The sequence below is a fragment of the Leptomonas pyrrhocoris genome, assembly GCF_001293395.1.
Source record: "Leptomonas pyrrhocoris isolate H10 chromosome Unknown, whole genome shotgun sequence".
Taxonomy (NCBI): domain Eukaryota; phylum Euglenozoa; class Kinetoplastea; order Trypanosomatida; family Trypanosomatidae; genus Leptomonas; species Leptomonas pyrrhocoris.
This window is the reverse complement of record NW_015438387.1, coordinates 27,487-43,227: the sequence shown is the minus strand read 5'-3', so window position 1 is coordinate 43,227 and position 15,741 is coordinate 27,487. Positions and strand designations below refer to the sequence as shown.

Sequence of the window (15,741 nt, the reverse complement as noted above, 5' to 3'; positions counted from 1 at the left end):
AAACTACACTGCAGCCTACTCGGCCTCTCCGTGTTGCGTATTCCACCTTTCTTTGCCGTCCCGCTGCGTAGGAAATTGTCAAGTCTTGTCGCACTAATCCCTGTGCGGTGCGTTACTCTTTAAGGTTTGTGGATCGCGGCAACCGCCTGTTCCGACGCAGCGCTGCGATGAAGCGAAGTACACGCGTTGCAGCAGCCATCAAAAGATTCAAGAGAGTACGCTGAAAGAACGGGCCGCAGCTGCGGAGCAACGGGGGAGGGAAATGAGACGATCCGCCTGATCCTCCACGTTGCTCGGCCTACCGGCGTTGGAGTCTCTCCATCAAGATACAAATGGCCGTTTCGTGTGGCGGAGTGTCGCCGCCACAGTCCGTGAAGACCCAACAGGAAGCGGATCGCATGTACTTCTCTGTGTCGTTTAGTTTCACCTGTCCGTTCTCTTCTCCATTTACAACGACCTTCTAAGAAAGGCTTTCACCGCCCAACGGATCAACGGCGAAGCATTTCCGTCTCTGTGTTCCCCCGCACAGCGCACTCTTTCTTCTTTTTCGTTTTCTGTGTCCTCCCCCCCCCCTCCCTGAACTCATGACTTCAAAAACGGACTGTCTCAAGATCCTGGGCCGTGAGCTGCAGGTGCAGCGAATGGTCGGCAGTGGCGGCTTCGGCGACGCGCTGCTTGTGACGCGGATGCGGGCGGATGCGAACCCCCGGCACGGTTTCACCTTTCCGCCGCAGTGCGTGGTGAAGGTGATGCGGGTAGGGCTGTGCGGGCAGACGGAGCTGGACCTGGCGCAACGGGAGGTGCGGGTGCTGAAGTCGCTGACCCACCCCAACATCGTGCGCTACATCGGGTCGTGGATTGAGCAGTCGCGCGGGCCGTATCAGAACCGCTTCTGCATTGCGCTGCAGTACTGCGAGGGCGGCGACGTGGCGACACTAATACGCAGGTGCGCAGGGAGCGGTCGGCTGCTGCCGGCGGATACGGCGGTGCGACTGATGGCGCAGGTCTTCTCCGCGCTCAACTACAGCCACTCGCGGCGCCTCATTCACCGCGACATCAAGCCCGGCAACGTTTTTCTCACCGAGTGCGGCGCCGACGCGGTCGGGGACGCCGTGGTGGGCGACTTCGGCCTCGTGCGCGCGTTGGAGGTCACCTGCGAGTCGGTGGCATCACGGGTGGGGACCCCGTCGTACATCTCCCCTGAAATTGTGGCCGGCGAGACGTACACCGGGAAGACGGATATCTTCTCCGCAGGGGCCATGTTTTATGAGCTTCTGACCTGCCACTCGCCGTTCTGGCGCCGCCGATGCTCCCAGCAGGAGAACTTCAAGCGCGTCTTGCATTTCGACCCCATGCCGTACATGCGGGCGAACGCAGAAAAGGTCTACGGTGCGGCGGTGACGGACGTGATTGGGCGCTGCCTCGCGAAGAAGGAGAGCGAGCGCGTGAGCGCTTACGATGTTCTCGTGCGCGTTGTCTCGCCGATCTCCGCCTTTGTGCGGAGCAACGCGATTCCGGTCTACGTGGAGAAGTTGGCCCAGCCACCGCCGCCGCCACCGCCGCCGGCTGCCCGGGCATCTCCACCGTCTGCACAGGCGTCTCCGGATCGCGCGGAGTCGCCGTCAGGTGATGCAGCGGCGGGTGGTCGGAAGAGAACGACACGCGAGCAGCTACGTGCGCTATTTCTAGAGGAGTCACCCATGACTCCGGCTGGCCGACTTGCGGCCCTTCTCGGGGACGACGAAGAACTTCTTGTTCTTCTCCGCGTGGCTCTTGCGTACCACGGCAACGACCCGGAGCAGCTGGCGCGAAGGCTGCGTGGTATATTCCGCGAGTTTGGCTATGGTGCGAACTCTGCAGCGGCAACGGCGGTGACGGGCTTTGTGTTCCATCACTGCACATCGCTGTTCGAGTGAGAAGAGGTAACGGCTTGTGTTTCTTCTTCTCCGCTTCCTTCTGAATACGCCTTTTACAGATCATCTGCGCTTGCTTCGCGGCTCACACATCGACGAGTGCTCCTTCACAAGAACTTCGGCGCGTTTTTTTTGTTTTTCCTTTTTAATTCCACACATTCGCCATCCTCTCGCGGTGCGGTCTTTAAGCATCAGATATATTTCTTCCGTCTTTCACATTCCTCTCTGTTTTGTACAGTTCGTTGTCTCTTGTGACACTCAAGCCCCCCTCCCCCCCAAATAGGAACAACAATCCACACGGTACAAAGACGAAGAAGACCCCCATAGCCCTTTGTGACGGAGTCGCCTAGAGCTGAGGCGTGTGTGCGTGAGGCACCTGTAGCACCGCGCGTGTTGGGGTGTCCATGCTGCGGTACGTGGCAAGCGGCTGTGTGTGTGTGTGTTTCGCCGTCACTCCTCGTGATGTGTGCTCGGCGATGTGCATCTTGGCAGCTCTTTTTTTTAAACGGTTCTGTGCGAGTGGCGAAAGCGGCCAAATGCTCAACGCTTGGCTCGGTGATTCACGGTGCACGTGGGAGGCGGTGAAGTCCCTTTCCACACACGCACGCACAACACGTACCATCGCGTGTCCATCTTCCTTCTTCCACTCCCACCTCGTCTCTTCTCCCTTTCGTTGCCTGTGTACCGACACGGCTTATCTCGCACCACCGTAGACGGACAGAGGAAAAGACCGGCCGAAAAACGTTTGTCTAGTCCACACTGTCCCTTCACTTTCGCATCTCCCAGATCTTGAGCATCTACGAACCTTTTTCCCTGTCATTGTGCGGTTTCGTTTTCGTACACATTCTCTCTTTCTTTTATTAGGGCAATATCTGTTGGTGTAGTGGCGGAGCTATGTCGCGTATCGCTGCCAAGCAGGTGCACCGTCAGGAGGCGCTGCAGCCCCGCCTGGCCCTTCCAGCCGGCCGCACCGTCTCTCTCGAGGAAGGCCGTCGACTAGCGAAACTTGTCAACGACGAAGAAGACCGGCTGCAGTCGGAGGCCACGCAGCTGCTCGAGCGGAAGGAATCGAATGCGGTGGTACTCGAGGAAAGCGTCTCGAAGCGCATCCTGTTACTCCGCCAGAAGCAAAATAAGAAAGCAAATGTGAAGGCAGCGGTGGCATACGCCAACCGTCTTCGGAGCAAATCAGCGGTGCAGGAGGAGGACGGCGTGAAGATACGCGATGCCGCAGCGCGGGTGTTGCGTCGTGCATCCCACGAAGGCTCCGTGCTGAAGCAGCGCCGCCAACGTGCGGAGCAGTCAAGGAAGCAGAAGAAACGCAGCGGCAAACACTAGCAACGGCTGTGGTGTTCACTTGTGATTTAAGTTGGCGGTTTTATTCCCCCCTCTCTCGTCTGGTTGTGTGGCGTATGAGCAGCGTGTGCGCCACCGTACCACACACCTTGATGCTTCGCACAGCGCATTTGATGTGGTGGATGTTGTAGCTGAGTTTTTTGCTCGGCAAAGAGAAAAGAGTTTGGCTGCTGGGACTTTGCGTTCCATCTCACTTTTTTACACTAAACCGTAAACGAAAGCTATTCGAATAACTGATCGAGTAAGTGTTATGTGCCGCCACAACGGAGAACAAACGAAGTTTAAAGAACAAAAATGGACATGATTCACACTCCAGATACTCTATCGTGAAACTACTTGCGTGCTGTTCTAGAGAGCCACATTCCTTGGCTGTACGCACACACTTTAGGTAGCACCGGAGTTTGCGCAGTTTGGCATTCTTTGTAGAGGAGGAAGAACACATTCTATTCTCTTGCAATGAATCGATGTCTTGTCGCAGCGATTTCCACTCCATCATTGAACGTAAGAAACATGCGGAGCAAGACTAAAATGCCGAAGAAGGGCTGCTAGTTGTGCTTGCTGTAGTAAAGCCAGTGGATGGTGTTTCGGTCGTTAATTCACGTCTCCTCGCTTCATCTCTCCTGCGCATTTCCCCCTTTTTTTTTTTAGAAGGTTCCAGTACGCATCAGACAGCGTGTTCCTTTGCATTCCTCTGTGTTCCCCTTTCCCTATTTCGCCAGCAAAAGCAGATACAGCACACGCTGCTTTTTTTCGCTTGTTGCTTCCTCTATTATTTTAATTGTTATTATTATTAGTCATCGTCGTTTCTCGACACCTTTTTTGTGTGGTCTTTTTAGAGTTTGCGCTCGAGCAGAGACACGCACATATATCTACTCTTAAAGTAGCGTACCAACTTTTTGGTATTGCTGTGTGCGTTCACGTTACCAGCAGACAGATTGTTTTTGTTTTCCTGCCTTTTATCGTCATCGTCATCAAATAGTAGCCAACTTGCGCCGTCACTGCTCTCGGCCTTCTTTCTTGCTTTGTTGCAGAGTTTTTCATTGCTGAATTCCGTTCCTTTTCCCGGCTCAATTGTGTGGTTGCTGCTTTTGTGCGGGTGCTTCAACTATTCACTACGGAACGTTGGCGGCGCCCGCGTTGTCACGACACGGAGTCCTGATTATTGTTTTTGTTATTGCTCTCCGCTCTTCTCCGTTTCGCGCTGGAAAGGGAGAACCACCACCATCCCCATTGCACTACGAAAGAGACCACACAATCCCCCCCCCTCACACATACACGCAATGCAGTTGTTGTGCCTATCGTTTGCTCTTCTTTTCAGTTCGCTGAACCTCACCTCCGTCCCTCTCCCGGGCTTTAACGAATCTTTTCTCGGAGCGCATGCCTTCAACTTGACTTGCACCGATATCGTGTTTGGTTCCAGCGGAGCAGACTGGGCCACGAATCGCTCGTTGACCACCTCAACCACCGGTGGGTCGCTGCACTGCTACTCAAATTTTACTGTCTACAACTATGCCGGTCTGGTGCACGCGGACATCGCCGTGAATCCGAGCGATTTTACCCTGACGCGCGAGCCACTAGGGCCAGACAGCACCAACTACGGTCTGTGCTTTGATCGCATGTACGCGGTGAGCTCGTGCACTGTGGACGCATCCGTCACACGTCTCTATTCCGACCCTCCGAGTCGGCTTGTTGACTTGCTGTTGCAGAGAATGCGCTCTTACATCAACGAGAATCTGCAATCCTACGTCTGCAACGTGCTTGTGCCACAGATGCAGCAGAGTTTGACGAACACCTCGACCGACCTTGAACCACAACGGAACTCCACTTCCACCAAGCGCGTCTTTCCGCTCCGAGACTCGCATCTCGTCAGGGCTGCCGCCAACATCTTCTCAAGTGTTTTCCACGCAGACGTGGCTCCCACGGGTCCAACGCCGAGAGTTGTGCGCGAGGAGCGTGTGCACCTGGATTTTTATGTGCCCCCACAGCAGTTGCACATTGTGCGATCGCTGGTGGCGGCGCCCCCAAACGAGACTGCGGTGGATTGGCTACAGGAAATTGTCGACGATGTGCTGAGTGGGACCGCCCCGCAGCCTTTTTCGGTTTTCGACCTCCCAGGAGAAGTGACCAACGCCTCCCTGGACTACTACGTGCCGGAAAAGGACAACTACTTTTACTACTACAACGGCACCATCGTGGTCGACGCGACGATGGAGAGCTGCGATGCCAACTCGTGTGAGGTGTACCTCGATCCCGGCGTGGCTGTGCGACAGGTGCTCTTCTTCACCCACGACAGCGTCGGTCTGCTGATGAGTCACTCGCTGATACCGCGACTTGCCCCGATTGTGAACACAAAAATTGACGCCGTCCTTCGCGCAATGGCGGTGTCGCAGCAGCGCAACTTGAGTGACCCGAACGCTACGGTGCACGTCAGCTTTGGCAAGACGGCGGTCCTGCGGCGCTTTCCGAAGTTGTGGCCACTGGCGCTCATTTTTTTGTGCGCCGTCAGCGGCGGGACGTGGATGGTGCGGCGCAACACGCAGCTTCACGCCACGCAACCGGTGCGGTGCAGCGCCACGGGAGAGCCGGTCGCAGCGGCCCGTCTTGTGTTGGAAGACATCAATATGATTTTCTTCGCCACCGCCTGCCTTCTTCTGTTTGCCGCGTCGAACACGATGACAGGCGCGAGCGTGCTGCTCGGCAAGGAGATGAACACCTACTCCTTCTCCATGTGGAACACCGTGACCGATCTGTGGAGGGCCGGACTTATTCCACTGTCCGTCTTCGTGTTGGTGTTCAGCGGCGTCTATCCATACGTGAAGCTGCTCAGTCTGGTCTACTTCACCGTGTGGGCGCAGCGGCCCTTGAGCAAGCGACTCGCGCTGATCGACGTGATGGGCAAGTTTTCCTTCATTGACACCTTCGCGTTGATGGTGATGGTCTCCGGCATGGAGATTCAAAATGTGGCCCACGTCATCATCCACCCCGGCTTCTACTTCTTCATGTTCGCCACCGTCGCCTCCATCGCTTTGGGCAACTACGCGACTACGCTGTACCGCCGCGGTACCTCGCACCGAGTGCCGGAGGAGGTGGGGGATGACGCCGGGTATGAACAGGTAGCCACACACGACAGCACGTCCCGGGCCCCTCCGCCGCCTGTTGAGGCCGCTGCTGAAGCGCCACAAGCGTCCACGACAGCCCAAGATGCTACAGCACCGTCCGCGTCGAGTTCGGCTCCTCCTCCTCCTCGCCCTTCCTCGTGTCCATTTGCTCCTGTTGTGTCGGCGTGGCGATGGTGCACCCGCCGGGTGTCGGTGGTGCCTTTTGTAGTGGTCCACCTGTGCAGTCTGCCTGCCTGGAAGTTTGGCTGTCTGCAGTACACCATTGGCGGACTTGCTCGCATCTTGACCCCACCGCAGAAGACCCTCTCGCTGTGGCAGCTCAGCCTCCTCAACAAGTGGGGCCGGCTCACACCCGCCGATGCCATGGTGCCATTCATCTTCATGGTGTCCTTCTTTACTATTTTGCTGGCGCCGTGCATCTTCGCGCTGATGCCCAAGCGCGGTGCCTTCTTGGCATCGTGGTGTGCGGCGGATGTCTTCGTGGTCGCCTGCGTGGCGGGACTGCTGCAACTGCACCAGTTCATTACGTTTGTGCTCGGCGACGGCATGGATGACGTCTACACCGCCCACGCGACGCTGCGGTGGCCGATGCTGCCGCTCACGGTGGCAGCGCTGGTTGTGTGGTACGTCGCGGCGCGCGACATCATCGGTGTTGCGTGGCTGTCGAAGCGACGGGAGTAGGCACAACTTCTTGTGTACAAAAACGGTAAGACCGCCAATCAAAGGAAGAGAGGCTGAACGCGGTGACGGTGATGTTGGCCTGCGCGAGGAATCAACACCGGCAGATTCGCTTTTCCTCGCCGAGGCTTCATTTTCTGTATGTGTTGCTCTCTCATAACGCGTTGCTACCGAGGACACGTCCTCTTTCGACAATAACCGGCGGCAACGCGCACCAATTCTTCTCTTTGGTTGTGCGTTCGCAAAGTGCTTTACGTTTGTTTATTGAGGGCGAAATCATCTACTTCGCTCTCGTTCATATTCTCGAGATAAATCGCCGCCTTTTGATGTTGCTCTGTGTGCACCGTATTCTCTGTCTCGCGATCGAACGCAGAAGGAGAGCGGGATAGTAAAAGAAGATAGAAAGAGAAGAGGGATGAGGGAAGCGACTCAACGAAGACCCCATTTGCGTTGTCGCCGCTCCAGCACGCTTCCTTTTATCCGCAAAGTCAAGAGACGTTATCCACGCACAACATCCACAAGGCGATCCCATCCATCTGCGTTGCACAAACATGATCAATGGCATCTTAGTGTTTCTCCGCTCCTCTTTGCTCTTTGTTACACTCGGAGTGGCGATCATTTCTATTGGACTGTGTGGCGCAGTCAACAACGAGCTAACAAAAGAAAAAGTGCAAAAACAAAGTTAAAGGGCCGAATTGAAGATAAAAAGAGGACCCTCCGTCCTTTTCTTCGTGTTCCTGTTTATGTGGCTGCCAACGTTGCTTGTCCGCATTTTATACAAAACTGAAACATCATCATGCATTCTTCTGACGACGACGTCGTGATCATCGACTCGGCCTCGGCGAGCGACGTAGGTTCACTCCAGGAGCCAGCCCAGCTAAACTCTAGCCGCAGCTCGGATCAGTTCAGCGCTGATGGCGACGCTGAGGAAGCTGATGCGGAGCAGCACGTGCGCGGCGCAGCCGCGGCATCCAGAGGCCGGCAACAACGCGGCACCACGTATGACGCGACCTGTCAGCGTCTCCAAGAGCAACTGCGATCCTTTCCTAAGCTTCGGATGGAGGTTGACACACAAACGGACGGCAGCGCTTCCGATGAAGTCGCAGAGACGCTGCACCGGCACCTGATCGATCTGGACAGCGCACTCGGCATCCGCGTCGCTGTGCCAACGGCTGCGTTGACGAACAGCCGCGGCGCCATTTCCCAATTTGTCGCTGCGTGGCGAGAGGGCTCGCGTGTGCCGAAGCGCCCGCGTCACGACATGCCTGCTGCTCCCCCCTCCCAAAGCGAGGGGAAGGAGAGCGGCACCGCGGCGGCGAAGTGCGCTAAGGAGGAAGGCGCACGCAGCAGCAGCAGCACCGTCTTCGATCCGTCGTCTCCGCCTGCCTGGGCGGATGAGCTCGGCACTGCACTCGAGCAGTGCCGGCGGCTTCTTCAGTCGACGCCGATGGCGGCGACGGGGCGAGGTGAGGGCGGCGGCGGCGACACCTGTCGTGCTCGTTTGGCGTCTTTCCCCTTGGAGCCGTCGGCAGCGGCTCCGTCTTCGCTGTCACCCAACGAAACATTCTCGTCCTTTCCACAGAAGGAACACGTCGCTCAGCGTGGCAGCGACGGCGGTGGCAACGCTGCGTCTCATGGCGACGGCAGTTCGTCCCTGCTCCGGGAAGCGGAGATCATCTGCGCTCGCGAGCACAAAAGCAGCCTTCTGCCGCTTTATGCGGAACTGCACACTCTGCGCAGGCAAAACACGCACGAGCAGCAAGAGCAGTCACAGAGTGTTGCTCGTGAGCTGCAGTGGGAGCAGCGGCTGCTGACGGACGTGCTGACGGAGTGCGACGCACAGCTGGACTTCATGAACACGAACTTTATAGAATGCTGTCGAGGAAACCTAGCACCGCTGGAGGCGTTGCAGCGACGCATGGAAGCTTTGCAAACCTTCGAGCGCCAGCTGCACGCTGCGGAAGCGGCGTCGGCTTCTCTTTCGTCGGTGCAGGCTGCAAGTCAAAGGGTCCCGAACACGCAGGTGCAGAGTACAGATGCTGTCACTGCGCAGTGGACGCCGCGGCCACTCGGGAAAGCGGCGGAGGTGTTCATGAAGCACCTCGAGGAGGAGCGGTTGCGACTGCAGGCTGACCTCGATGCAGCGCGTACGCGGCTGAGAGAGCAGGGCAAACAGATCAGCGACCTTCAGGCGTGCTACGCGCACGCCACTTCTCAGGTGCAACGCGCCTTAGACGCCGAGCACTACGTGGATAAGGGTGCGATCGACGCCCTGAAGCAGCAGCAGCGGGAGACGCTCGCTGCGCTGGCCCGGCAGTTCGGTTGGGTCCTGTTGAACTCCACACCAGACGTGCTCAGTCTGCGACATCCCCGCAGCGGTGAGGTGCTGCATGCCAACCACACTTACGCCTCCATCAACGGTAAACCGTGCGGTGATGTGGCGAAGGCGCTAGCCGAGTACGTTGTTCGACACGCCGCCACGGAGGACACCGCTGATGTTGTGGATCATGTGGCCACCTTGCACACGCACGACGACCAGGAGGCGGTGGAAGCGGTCAACAGGGCCGCCCTTTTGCCGACGGCACCAAAAACCCCGTTAGAGGAGGAGGGCGATGCGCTCCCTCCCGCGCCAACCTCCGATGACGAGGAGGCGCTGGAGGGCGGAGACGACGATAATGTTGCCGCAGAACAGGATGGCAGGGAGGGCGAGGAGAGCAGTGGAGAAGGTGCGCAGTCGATGGAGCCTTCTCCCTCCGCTTTGAACGATGGTGTCGAAGCAGAGGCGGCGCATGCGTTGCGTGCAGAGCACGACCGCGTGTCTGCTGTGACGGACTCCGCATCGAATGCGGTGAGCGAGGAGGACAGCGAAGGAGTGGGCGAAGCAAGTGAAGAGAGTTCGGAGGAGGGGCATGCGAGCTGCTCTCACGGCGGTGCGGAAGAGGTGGGAGAGGTTGGTAGCGTGTCGGCTGATGCATCGCAGGTTAACACCGAAGAAGGCGCTGAGGAGCAAGAGGAGGAGTTTGTGAACTACAGCAATCTGCAGAGCGACGAGGCGGCAAGCTCCCATCGAGACGACAGCGGCGCGGTGAACATTTCCGCTGAATCTGCGATGACGAAGGCCGAACTGCCACAGAATCCTTCGAACGACAAAACCAATGCAAACGTCTACACCGGCTTCTTCACGGAAAATGCCTTATGGGAAGAGGACAGCTAACACAACAACAATAAGAACAGTGAAGAGCTGAGAATTCGGTAAGAAACGATGGTGTCCTGTTTTTGAGAAGCAACGTTGAATGAGCTTCGGTCCTATGTTGCGGGGTCATCCTTATGTCGCCATGAAGCCTGGAATCCATAGTTGTAACCATTGGAAGACGCGGAAGAAGATAGTTGCCAACTCAGTCAGAAAACGATGGGCCGTGGTTGACAGTTTTGCGCTCCTTCTCTTTTGATGTGGGTTTTCCTCGCAAAGAAGAAGAAGATGAGATGGATGAAAGGCAACAATCTTTCTGCGAACACGATTTCTTATTTTACGCCATCGCAAAGGCATTCGCATTCTATCCTTCTTTCACCAACTTCTCTCCGTTTTTTTTTTTCCTTCTCCATTTCCTTGAAAACGATGTTTTGCACATGCGTGATGCGCCTCATACACCGCAACCTTTTTGTGCGTCTTGTGCCCCGTCAGTGTCAATGGGAGAAGGAGCGCAAGCGAACAAACAGAGGAAAAGTGAAGGCTGAAAGAATCAGAGCACGTCTTCCGTGTATCGCGGCTCTGTCGAGTACGCAAAAGTGGATTTCATCAGGAAAACAACCACAGGATATATCTGTCCACTCTGTGCTCCTTTGTGATACTCTCAACAGTGCGACGCAAAACACTTGATTCCCTCTTCCACCACAGTATTTCCCTTTCTCTGCTTCTGAACTCTACTGAATGCGTGTCGTCATCGTAGGTGCCGGGCTCTCCGGGCTCTCTCTCGCCGTCTTCCTGCGGCGGCTCAACGTGGATTGCGTGGTGCTCGAGCAGGCTCCGTTCCTTCAAGCGAACTACACCATCCCGTACACACTGTTTGCCAATGCCCTCAGCTGCTTCAAGGCGTTTGGGATGGAGTACATCTTCACCAACAGCGGGATGCGGCCCGAAGAGTGCTTCGGCATTCAAAACGAAAAGGGCGAATGGCTGCTGCGCATTCCGAATAGAGACCTGCACTTGCACGCCCTGAGCGCAGAGGACGTAATCCCTCTCAGCACGGCCCCGCCCGCCAACAGCGACTCCATTGTTTCGCAGCGACTCATGGAGGCACAGAGGCAGGAGATGGGCCACGTCCCGCTGCGCTGCACGATGCCGGCGTCGTACCTGCGAGACGCCCTGCGACGGCACATTCCCGAAATAAAGTTCTCTTGCCGGGTGGTGGATCTACTCCCCCACGACGGCATTAAAGGCGGCGTGCACGCCGTAATGGAGGACGGGGCGACGGAGTGGGGCGACGTGGTTGTGGGAGCAGACGGAATGCACAGCACCATTCGCGGCCTGCTCTACCCAAACGAGCACGTCGGCACGAGCAGCCGCTCGCTGAACTCGATGCAGATCGACGGCTTCACGGAGTGCCCTCACTGCCCACCGCACCTCGCGCAGCCTGTAGAATGCTGGGGGGCCGGCCGAACGCTGCGGGTGGTCCCGCTGCACCGCTTCGGCGAAAACACCCTCGCCTTTTCCGCCACCCTGCACCGTCTCCCGCAGGAGCTGGTGGACGTGCGCGCGGACATGGATGCGATAGAGGTGCTGCAGGTGTTTCAGCGTCTTCTCGGTCGCGAGTACGCCAGCTTTGGTGCGGACGTAGCGACGTTGTTGTCACAGGCGAAGTTGGCGGTGCCGACGGAGGTGTTGGAGGTGCCGGTGATGCCGCGGTGGTACAACCGACGTGCGGTGTTGATGGGCGAGGCTGCCCACGGTGCGATGCCCTCGTTTCTCGACCAAGACGCGTCGTTGTGCGTTGAGGATGCGGCTTTGCTCGCCGTGTCGCTCTTGGACGTGCCGCTGCAGCGTGACAGCGGGTTCGAGTACGCGTTTCGACAGTTTGAGACGGTGCGCCGTGATCGGGTGGAGCGCTACATCCGTCAGTCTCGCCGTGCACGCAAGTTCACCGCCATGTCGAACACAGCCGTGCGCAACACGCTGCTGCGTCTGGTTCCTTCAGTGGCCGTTAACATGACGCAAAGGTGGTTATCGAACTGGACATACAGCTCCCAACAGCTCGCTGTCGATCCGAAGATCAAGATGGAGACGGCCTTCCGTTGAGAAGCCACAAGAACGAAGTTGCTGCTGTTTTGGGCCTTTTCCTTCTCCGTCCATGAGTGCTGGGCGGACCGGAAGACAGGCATTGTATTTCGACGCAATCTGTTCCGGCTAGGAAAGGCGGAGGCGGGGGAGGCGGGGGAGGAGGTGGTAGAGGACTGGCCATTTCACAGATACACGAAGCTATTCGTATACGTATGGTTTGCTGCAGCGATTCGCTAGCCAAAATAGAAAAAGATAAAAGTGAACATCACCGTTTTCCCCCCCAAATAGACGCCGATACGCTGTTGTGTTCTCTGGAGAGCTTTCGGCTCACAGGGCCAATCTGCGTGTTGTCTCAGCGCTCTTATGTAGTCCTTTTCTCTTTTATCAGCTGTGTCGCCGCTGTCGTTAGCGATACCATGACGGTGGCGTCTAAACTACGGAGATGACGTCTGGCCAAACTGACTGACGTTGTGCGCCGCCGCCGATGCTTTTATCGCTTCGTTCTCGACTCCTCTTCCTCTTGACTCCTTAACAGTTCTGTTGCTATCGCGGGGCCACGTAGAAAGCTCTTGAAGTTTGTTTTCTTCTCTGTGGTACGCATTTCCGGCTGCTGGAAACCTCTGCCGGAAGAAACTCTCATTCAGTTACTCGCCCTTCGTAAGCGCGAAAGCCCTCCTTGAACACGTGTTCAACAAAAAACCTGTGCCTCCTTCACCAGCGCTGTTACTTGGGGCAGGAGAGGCCCCCCGGGGACAAGCGTATATCCATTAACGATCTTTTTAGCTTTTTATATCCCCGCCGAGGCTTTCTCATCGCTGCGTTCTCCTCGGTGCGCTTACACGAATGCCACTGCAGTCGTTGAGGTACTGCACATCAACACAGCAAAGCGAGCGCTTCCCTTTTTATTTTCTCTAATACAGCTACTCCGATAATCGCATTTACTATCGTCCATTCAATTCGGCGGAAGACTGCCACACCCTCCTTTAGGTTTCTGTTTTCGTCGGTTCATTCGAAATCTGTGATGCGTAACGCCTTCGCTACCTTCTCCTTGTAACTAATTGAGTAACTACCCCAACACAACCACCACAACCACTACAGGGATGTCCACACTTGAAAAGGAGATATCTTTTCTCCTCGCTGTAGCGGTGCTGGTGGGGAATGAAGAGGGCATCACAGACGAGGCGCAACAAGAGCGGGTGGTGGAGTCGTCTCGCCAACTTTCTTCAAGAGAGCGCGACGTGCTCTCGGAGCTTCTCCTCTCTGAAAAACAAGCCGACGACTACTCCGTCCGCGCCTCCGACGCGCCGCCCCCTCTTGCAGAAATGGTCACCCTCCTTGAGGAGAGTCCGTTGTCTGCCATGTACACCGGTGAGACGACGAGCCCATACACGCGCTTCATTCTCAGCTTTTACAGCTCCGCCCTTTACGCGCAGCTCCCGGCGAAGGTGAACACCGCAGCAGTGCGGCTCTTCCAACGCTTCCTGTGCACGTGCCGCAAAGAGACGCTGGGCCGCCTGCACGAAGGCTGCGGCAACACGACGATGGACGTGGTGCTGCGCGAGTGTCTCACCCTCGCTGGGAATATTTCTTCCACCGTGCAGATCGCCTCCCCGACGAACGTGACGGGTGCGGTGCTGGGCGAACTCGACTACGACGCCCACGAGGTGTCCCCGCTGGACTTTTTGGATGTCTTTGTGCCGCACATCCCGTATCTCTCGCAGATGTGCCAGCAGGCGTCTCTGCTGCTGCTGGCCCACGAGGACATGCTGCACGCGCCGTCGTCGTTTGTTGTCCTGCTCACAATTCTCTTCACCGTGCGGAACATGGGCGGTGGGGAGGAGCAGGTGGCGCGTCTCATGCGTGCGTGGCCGGACGAGCGACAGGCGCTGTTTTCCCGCATGAACGCCTTCTTAAACAACTTCACATAGAACCAGTGATGAGTGTTGGCCACACGGAGGACGGCGCCAAATAGCCAGGTGGTTTTCAGGCAGCACCGTGTTCACGGCGGCCATCTTCGGCACACGCACGCACACATACACACAGAGAGCACTTGACGCCCACGAATTGCGGTGCACGACACATTTCTCATTTCCCTATTGCCGACTGCTAGTTGCTTCATAACAAGTTCTTTTCTTTTCATTTTTTTTTTACTCAAAGGGGGAAAAAGACCTCAAAAAAAACCCTGCGCTTTCAAAGAAGGAGATTCTAGAAGACGCAGTGCGCTTTTCAGAACTCAAGATATGAATGAAGTAACGCTGTTTTCTTCATGTTCTCCCCTTCCCTTGCTGCTTTCACCCCTCTCCTTTGCCTCTTCTCCTTTCTTCTGCCTTCGATTCCTTGACGCATTGCTTTCGCGGTGATCAAACGTACCTGGAAGCTGCTTTTCAAGGTGCTGATCTCTGCTTTTACCTTCTTTTACTCTTTTCAACGCTTCCATTATCCGCCTCTATTTCGTTGCCTCGTCCTTCAGTTTCAAACTCCCTCTCTTCTTCTTGACGATTCAGTCCGCAGATTGTTTCTTTACAATTAACAAATATAACACATGGAGGAATTCCACTACGAAGAGGTGCAGCTGTCTGAGATGACGTTGGAGGACGGCGTGCTGCGTTTCCCGTGTCCGTGCGGCGACCTCTTCGAACTTCTTCTGGAAGATTTTATTGCAGGCAAAGATGTTGCGCAGTGCCCAACGTGCTCGCTGACTATCAAAGTGCTCTTCTCCGCAGAGGAGAAGCACTGTTTCCTGGCCTCGAGCCGCACCGGCGCGACCTGTGTGGCGGTTGCGTAAGTCGTAGCCAGCACACGCACACTCTCATACACGTGCACATACATACATACACAGCTGCGGCTCCTTGCGTGTGACGATGATGAACGCTGCTGCGTGGCACCACACGCGTCTCTTGTCGTCGGTGACAGTGTATGCGCTTGCGGCAGGAGAGGCGATGACGCGACCGCGCGTTGGTGTATTTCTACCAAAGTAGAGACACGCGTACATGGGAAAAAGAGTGTGTGCGTGTCTCCGCTCCGCCGATGGATCGTATCACCAACTCTGTTTTTCGTTTCCAGGTATATTTTTCGAATAACATGGGCTTTGCTTGCAGGTGTTTCCGTCGACGCCGTGCCGCGTTTTTCGTTTAAAGAAAACTATTCTCCCTTGAGCGAAAAATTAAGCGGCCATTAACATTTTTTTTCTTGCTTGATCTGCGCAGGGATGCCGGGGGGTAACTTTGTAAAATGAAAAGAGGCAGAACAATTCTGCCTCACAGAATGACATGCAGGCAGCAACACGCTCGCTGAAAGCGGAAGGCGCTCATGACGAGTTCTTTGCCAGTTCTACCTTCACATTGTCCTTATGCTGCACGCCTTTGCTATTCTGCAGACGAGGACAAAGGGGTCAAAAATT

General features: G+C 56.3%; 7 protein-coding genes across 9 annotated transcripts; all 7 read left to right on the top strand.

The window, feature by feature from the left end:
- Positions 1–584: 584 nt before the first annotated feature.
- ABB37_09364 (putative protein kinase) lies at positions 585–1,916 on the top strand (the record flags this gene model as incomplete). Its single annotated transcript, XM_015808787.1, has 1 exon — positions 585–1,916. One exon carries the CDS (start codon positions 585–587, stop codon positions 1,914–1,916), a length of 1,332 nt encoding a protein of 443 aa, XP_015652500.1.
- Positions 1,917–2,625: 709 nt separating this feature from the next.
- Positions 2,626–3,251, top strand: ABB37_09363 (hypothetical protein; the record flags this gene model as incomplete). Of its 2 annotated transcripts, none has more annotated exons than XM_015808786.1 (1): positions 2,626–3,251. In XM_015808786.1, the coding sequence occupies exon 1, from the start codon at positions 2,808–2,810 to the stop codon at positions 3,249–3,251; it is 444 nt and encodes a 147-aa protein (XP_015652499.1). In that variant the 5' UTR covers positions 2,626–2,807. The 2 variants fall into 2 exon arrangements, with proteins under 2 accessions (XP_015652499.1, XP_015652498.1); XM_015808785.1 differs by having other exon boundaries at positions 2,634–3,251.
- Positions 3,252–4,549: 1,298 nt separating this feature from the next.
- ABB37_09362 (hypothetical protein) lies at positions 4,550–7,069 on the top strand (the record flags this gene model as incomplete). The annotated part of the gene is made up of 1 exon (XM_015808784.1): positions 4,550–7,069. The coding sequence occupies one exon, from the start codon at positions 4,550–4,552 to the stop codon at positions 7,067–7,069; it is 2,520 nt and encodes an 839-aa protein (XP_015652497.1).
- A 605-nt stretch (positions 7,070–7,674) lies between these two features.
- ABB37_09361 (hypothetical protein) lies at positions 7,675–10,280 on the top strand (the record flags this gene model as incomplete). 2 transcript variants are annotated; one of them, XM_015808783.1, is made up of 1 exon in its annotated part: positions 7,675–10,280. In XM_015808783.1, exon 1 carries the CDS (start codon positions 7,863–7,865, stop codon positions 10,278–10,280), a length of 2,418 nt encoding a protein of 805 aa, XP_015652496.1. In that variant the 5' UTR covers positions 7,675–7,862. The 2 variants fall into 2 exon arrangements, with proteins under 2 accessions (XP_015652496.1, XP_015652495.1); XM_015808782.1 differs by having other exon boundaries at positions 7,708–10,280.
- Positions 10,281–10,747: 467 nt separating this feature from the next.
- ABB37_09360 (putative mitochondrial Monooxygenase) lies at positions 10,748–12,359 on the top strand (the record flags this gene model as incomplete). The annotated part of the gene is made up of 1 exon (XM_015808781.1): positions 10,748–12,359. The coding sequence occupies exon 1, from the start codon at positions 10,995–10,997 to the stop codon at positions 12,357–12,359; it is 1,365 nt and encodes a 454-aa protein (XP_015652494.1). The 5' UTR covers positions 10,748–10,994.
- Positions 12,360–12,875: 516 nt separating this feature from the next.
- On the top strand, positions 12,876–14,269 carry ABB37_09359 (hypothetical protein; the record flags this gene model as incomplete). Its single annotated transcript, XM_015808780.1, has 1 exon — positions 12,876–14,269. Exon 1 carries the CDS (start codon positions 13,442–13,444, stop codon positions 14,267–14,269), a length of 828 nt encoding a protein of 275 aa, XP_015652493.1. The 5' UTR covers positions 12,876–13,441.
- A 448-nt stretch (positions 14,270–14,717) lies between these two features.
- On the top strand, positions 14,718–15,126 carry ABB37_09358 (hypothetical protein; the record flags this gene model as incomplete). Its single annotated transcript, XM_015808779.1, has 1 exon — positions 14,718–15,126. The coding sequence occupies exon 1, from the start codon at positions 14,884–14,886 to the stop codon at positions 15,124–15,126; it is 243 nt and encodes an 80-aa protein (XP_015652492.1). The 5' UTR covers positions 14,718–14,883.
- Positions 15,127–15,741: the final 615 nt, after the last annotated feature.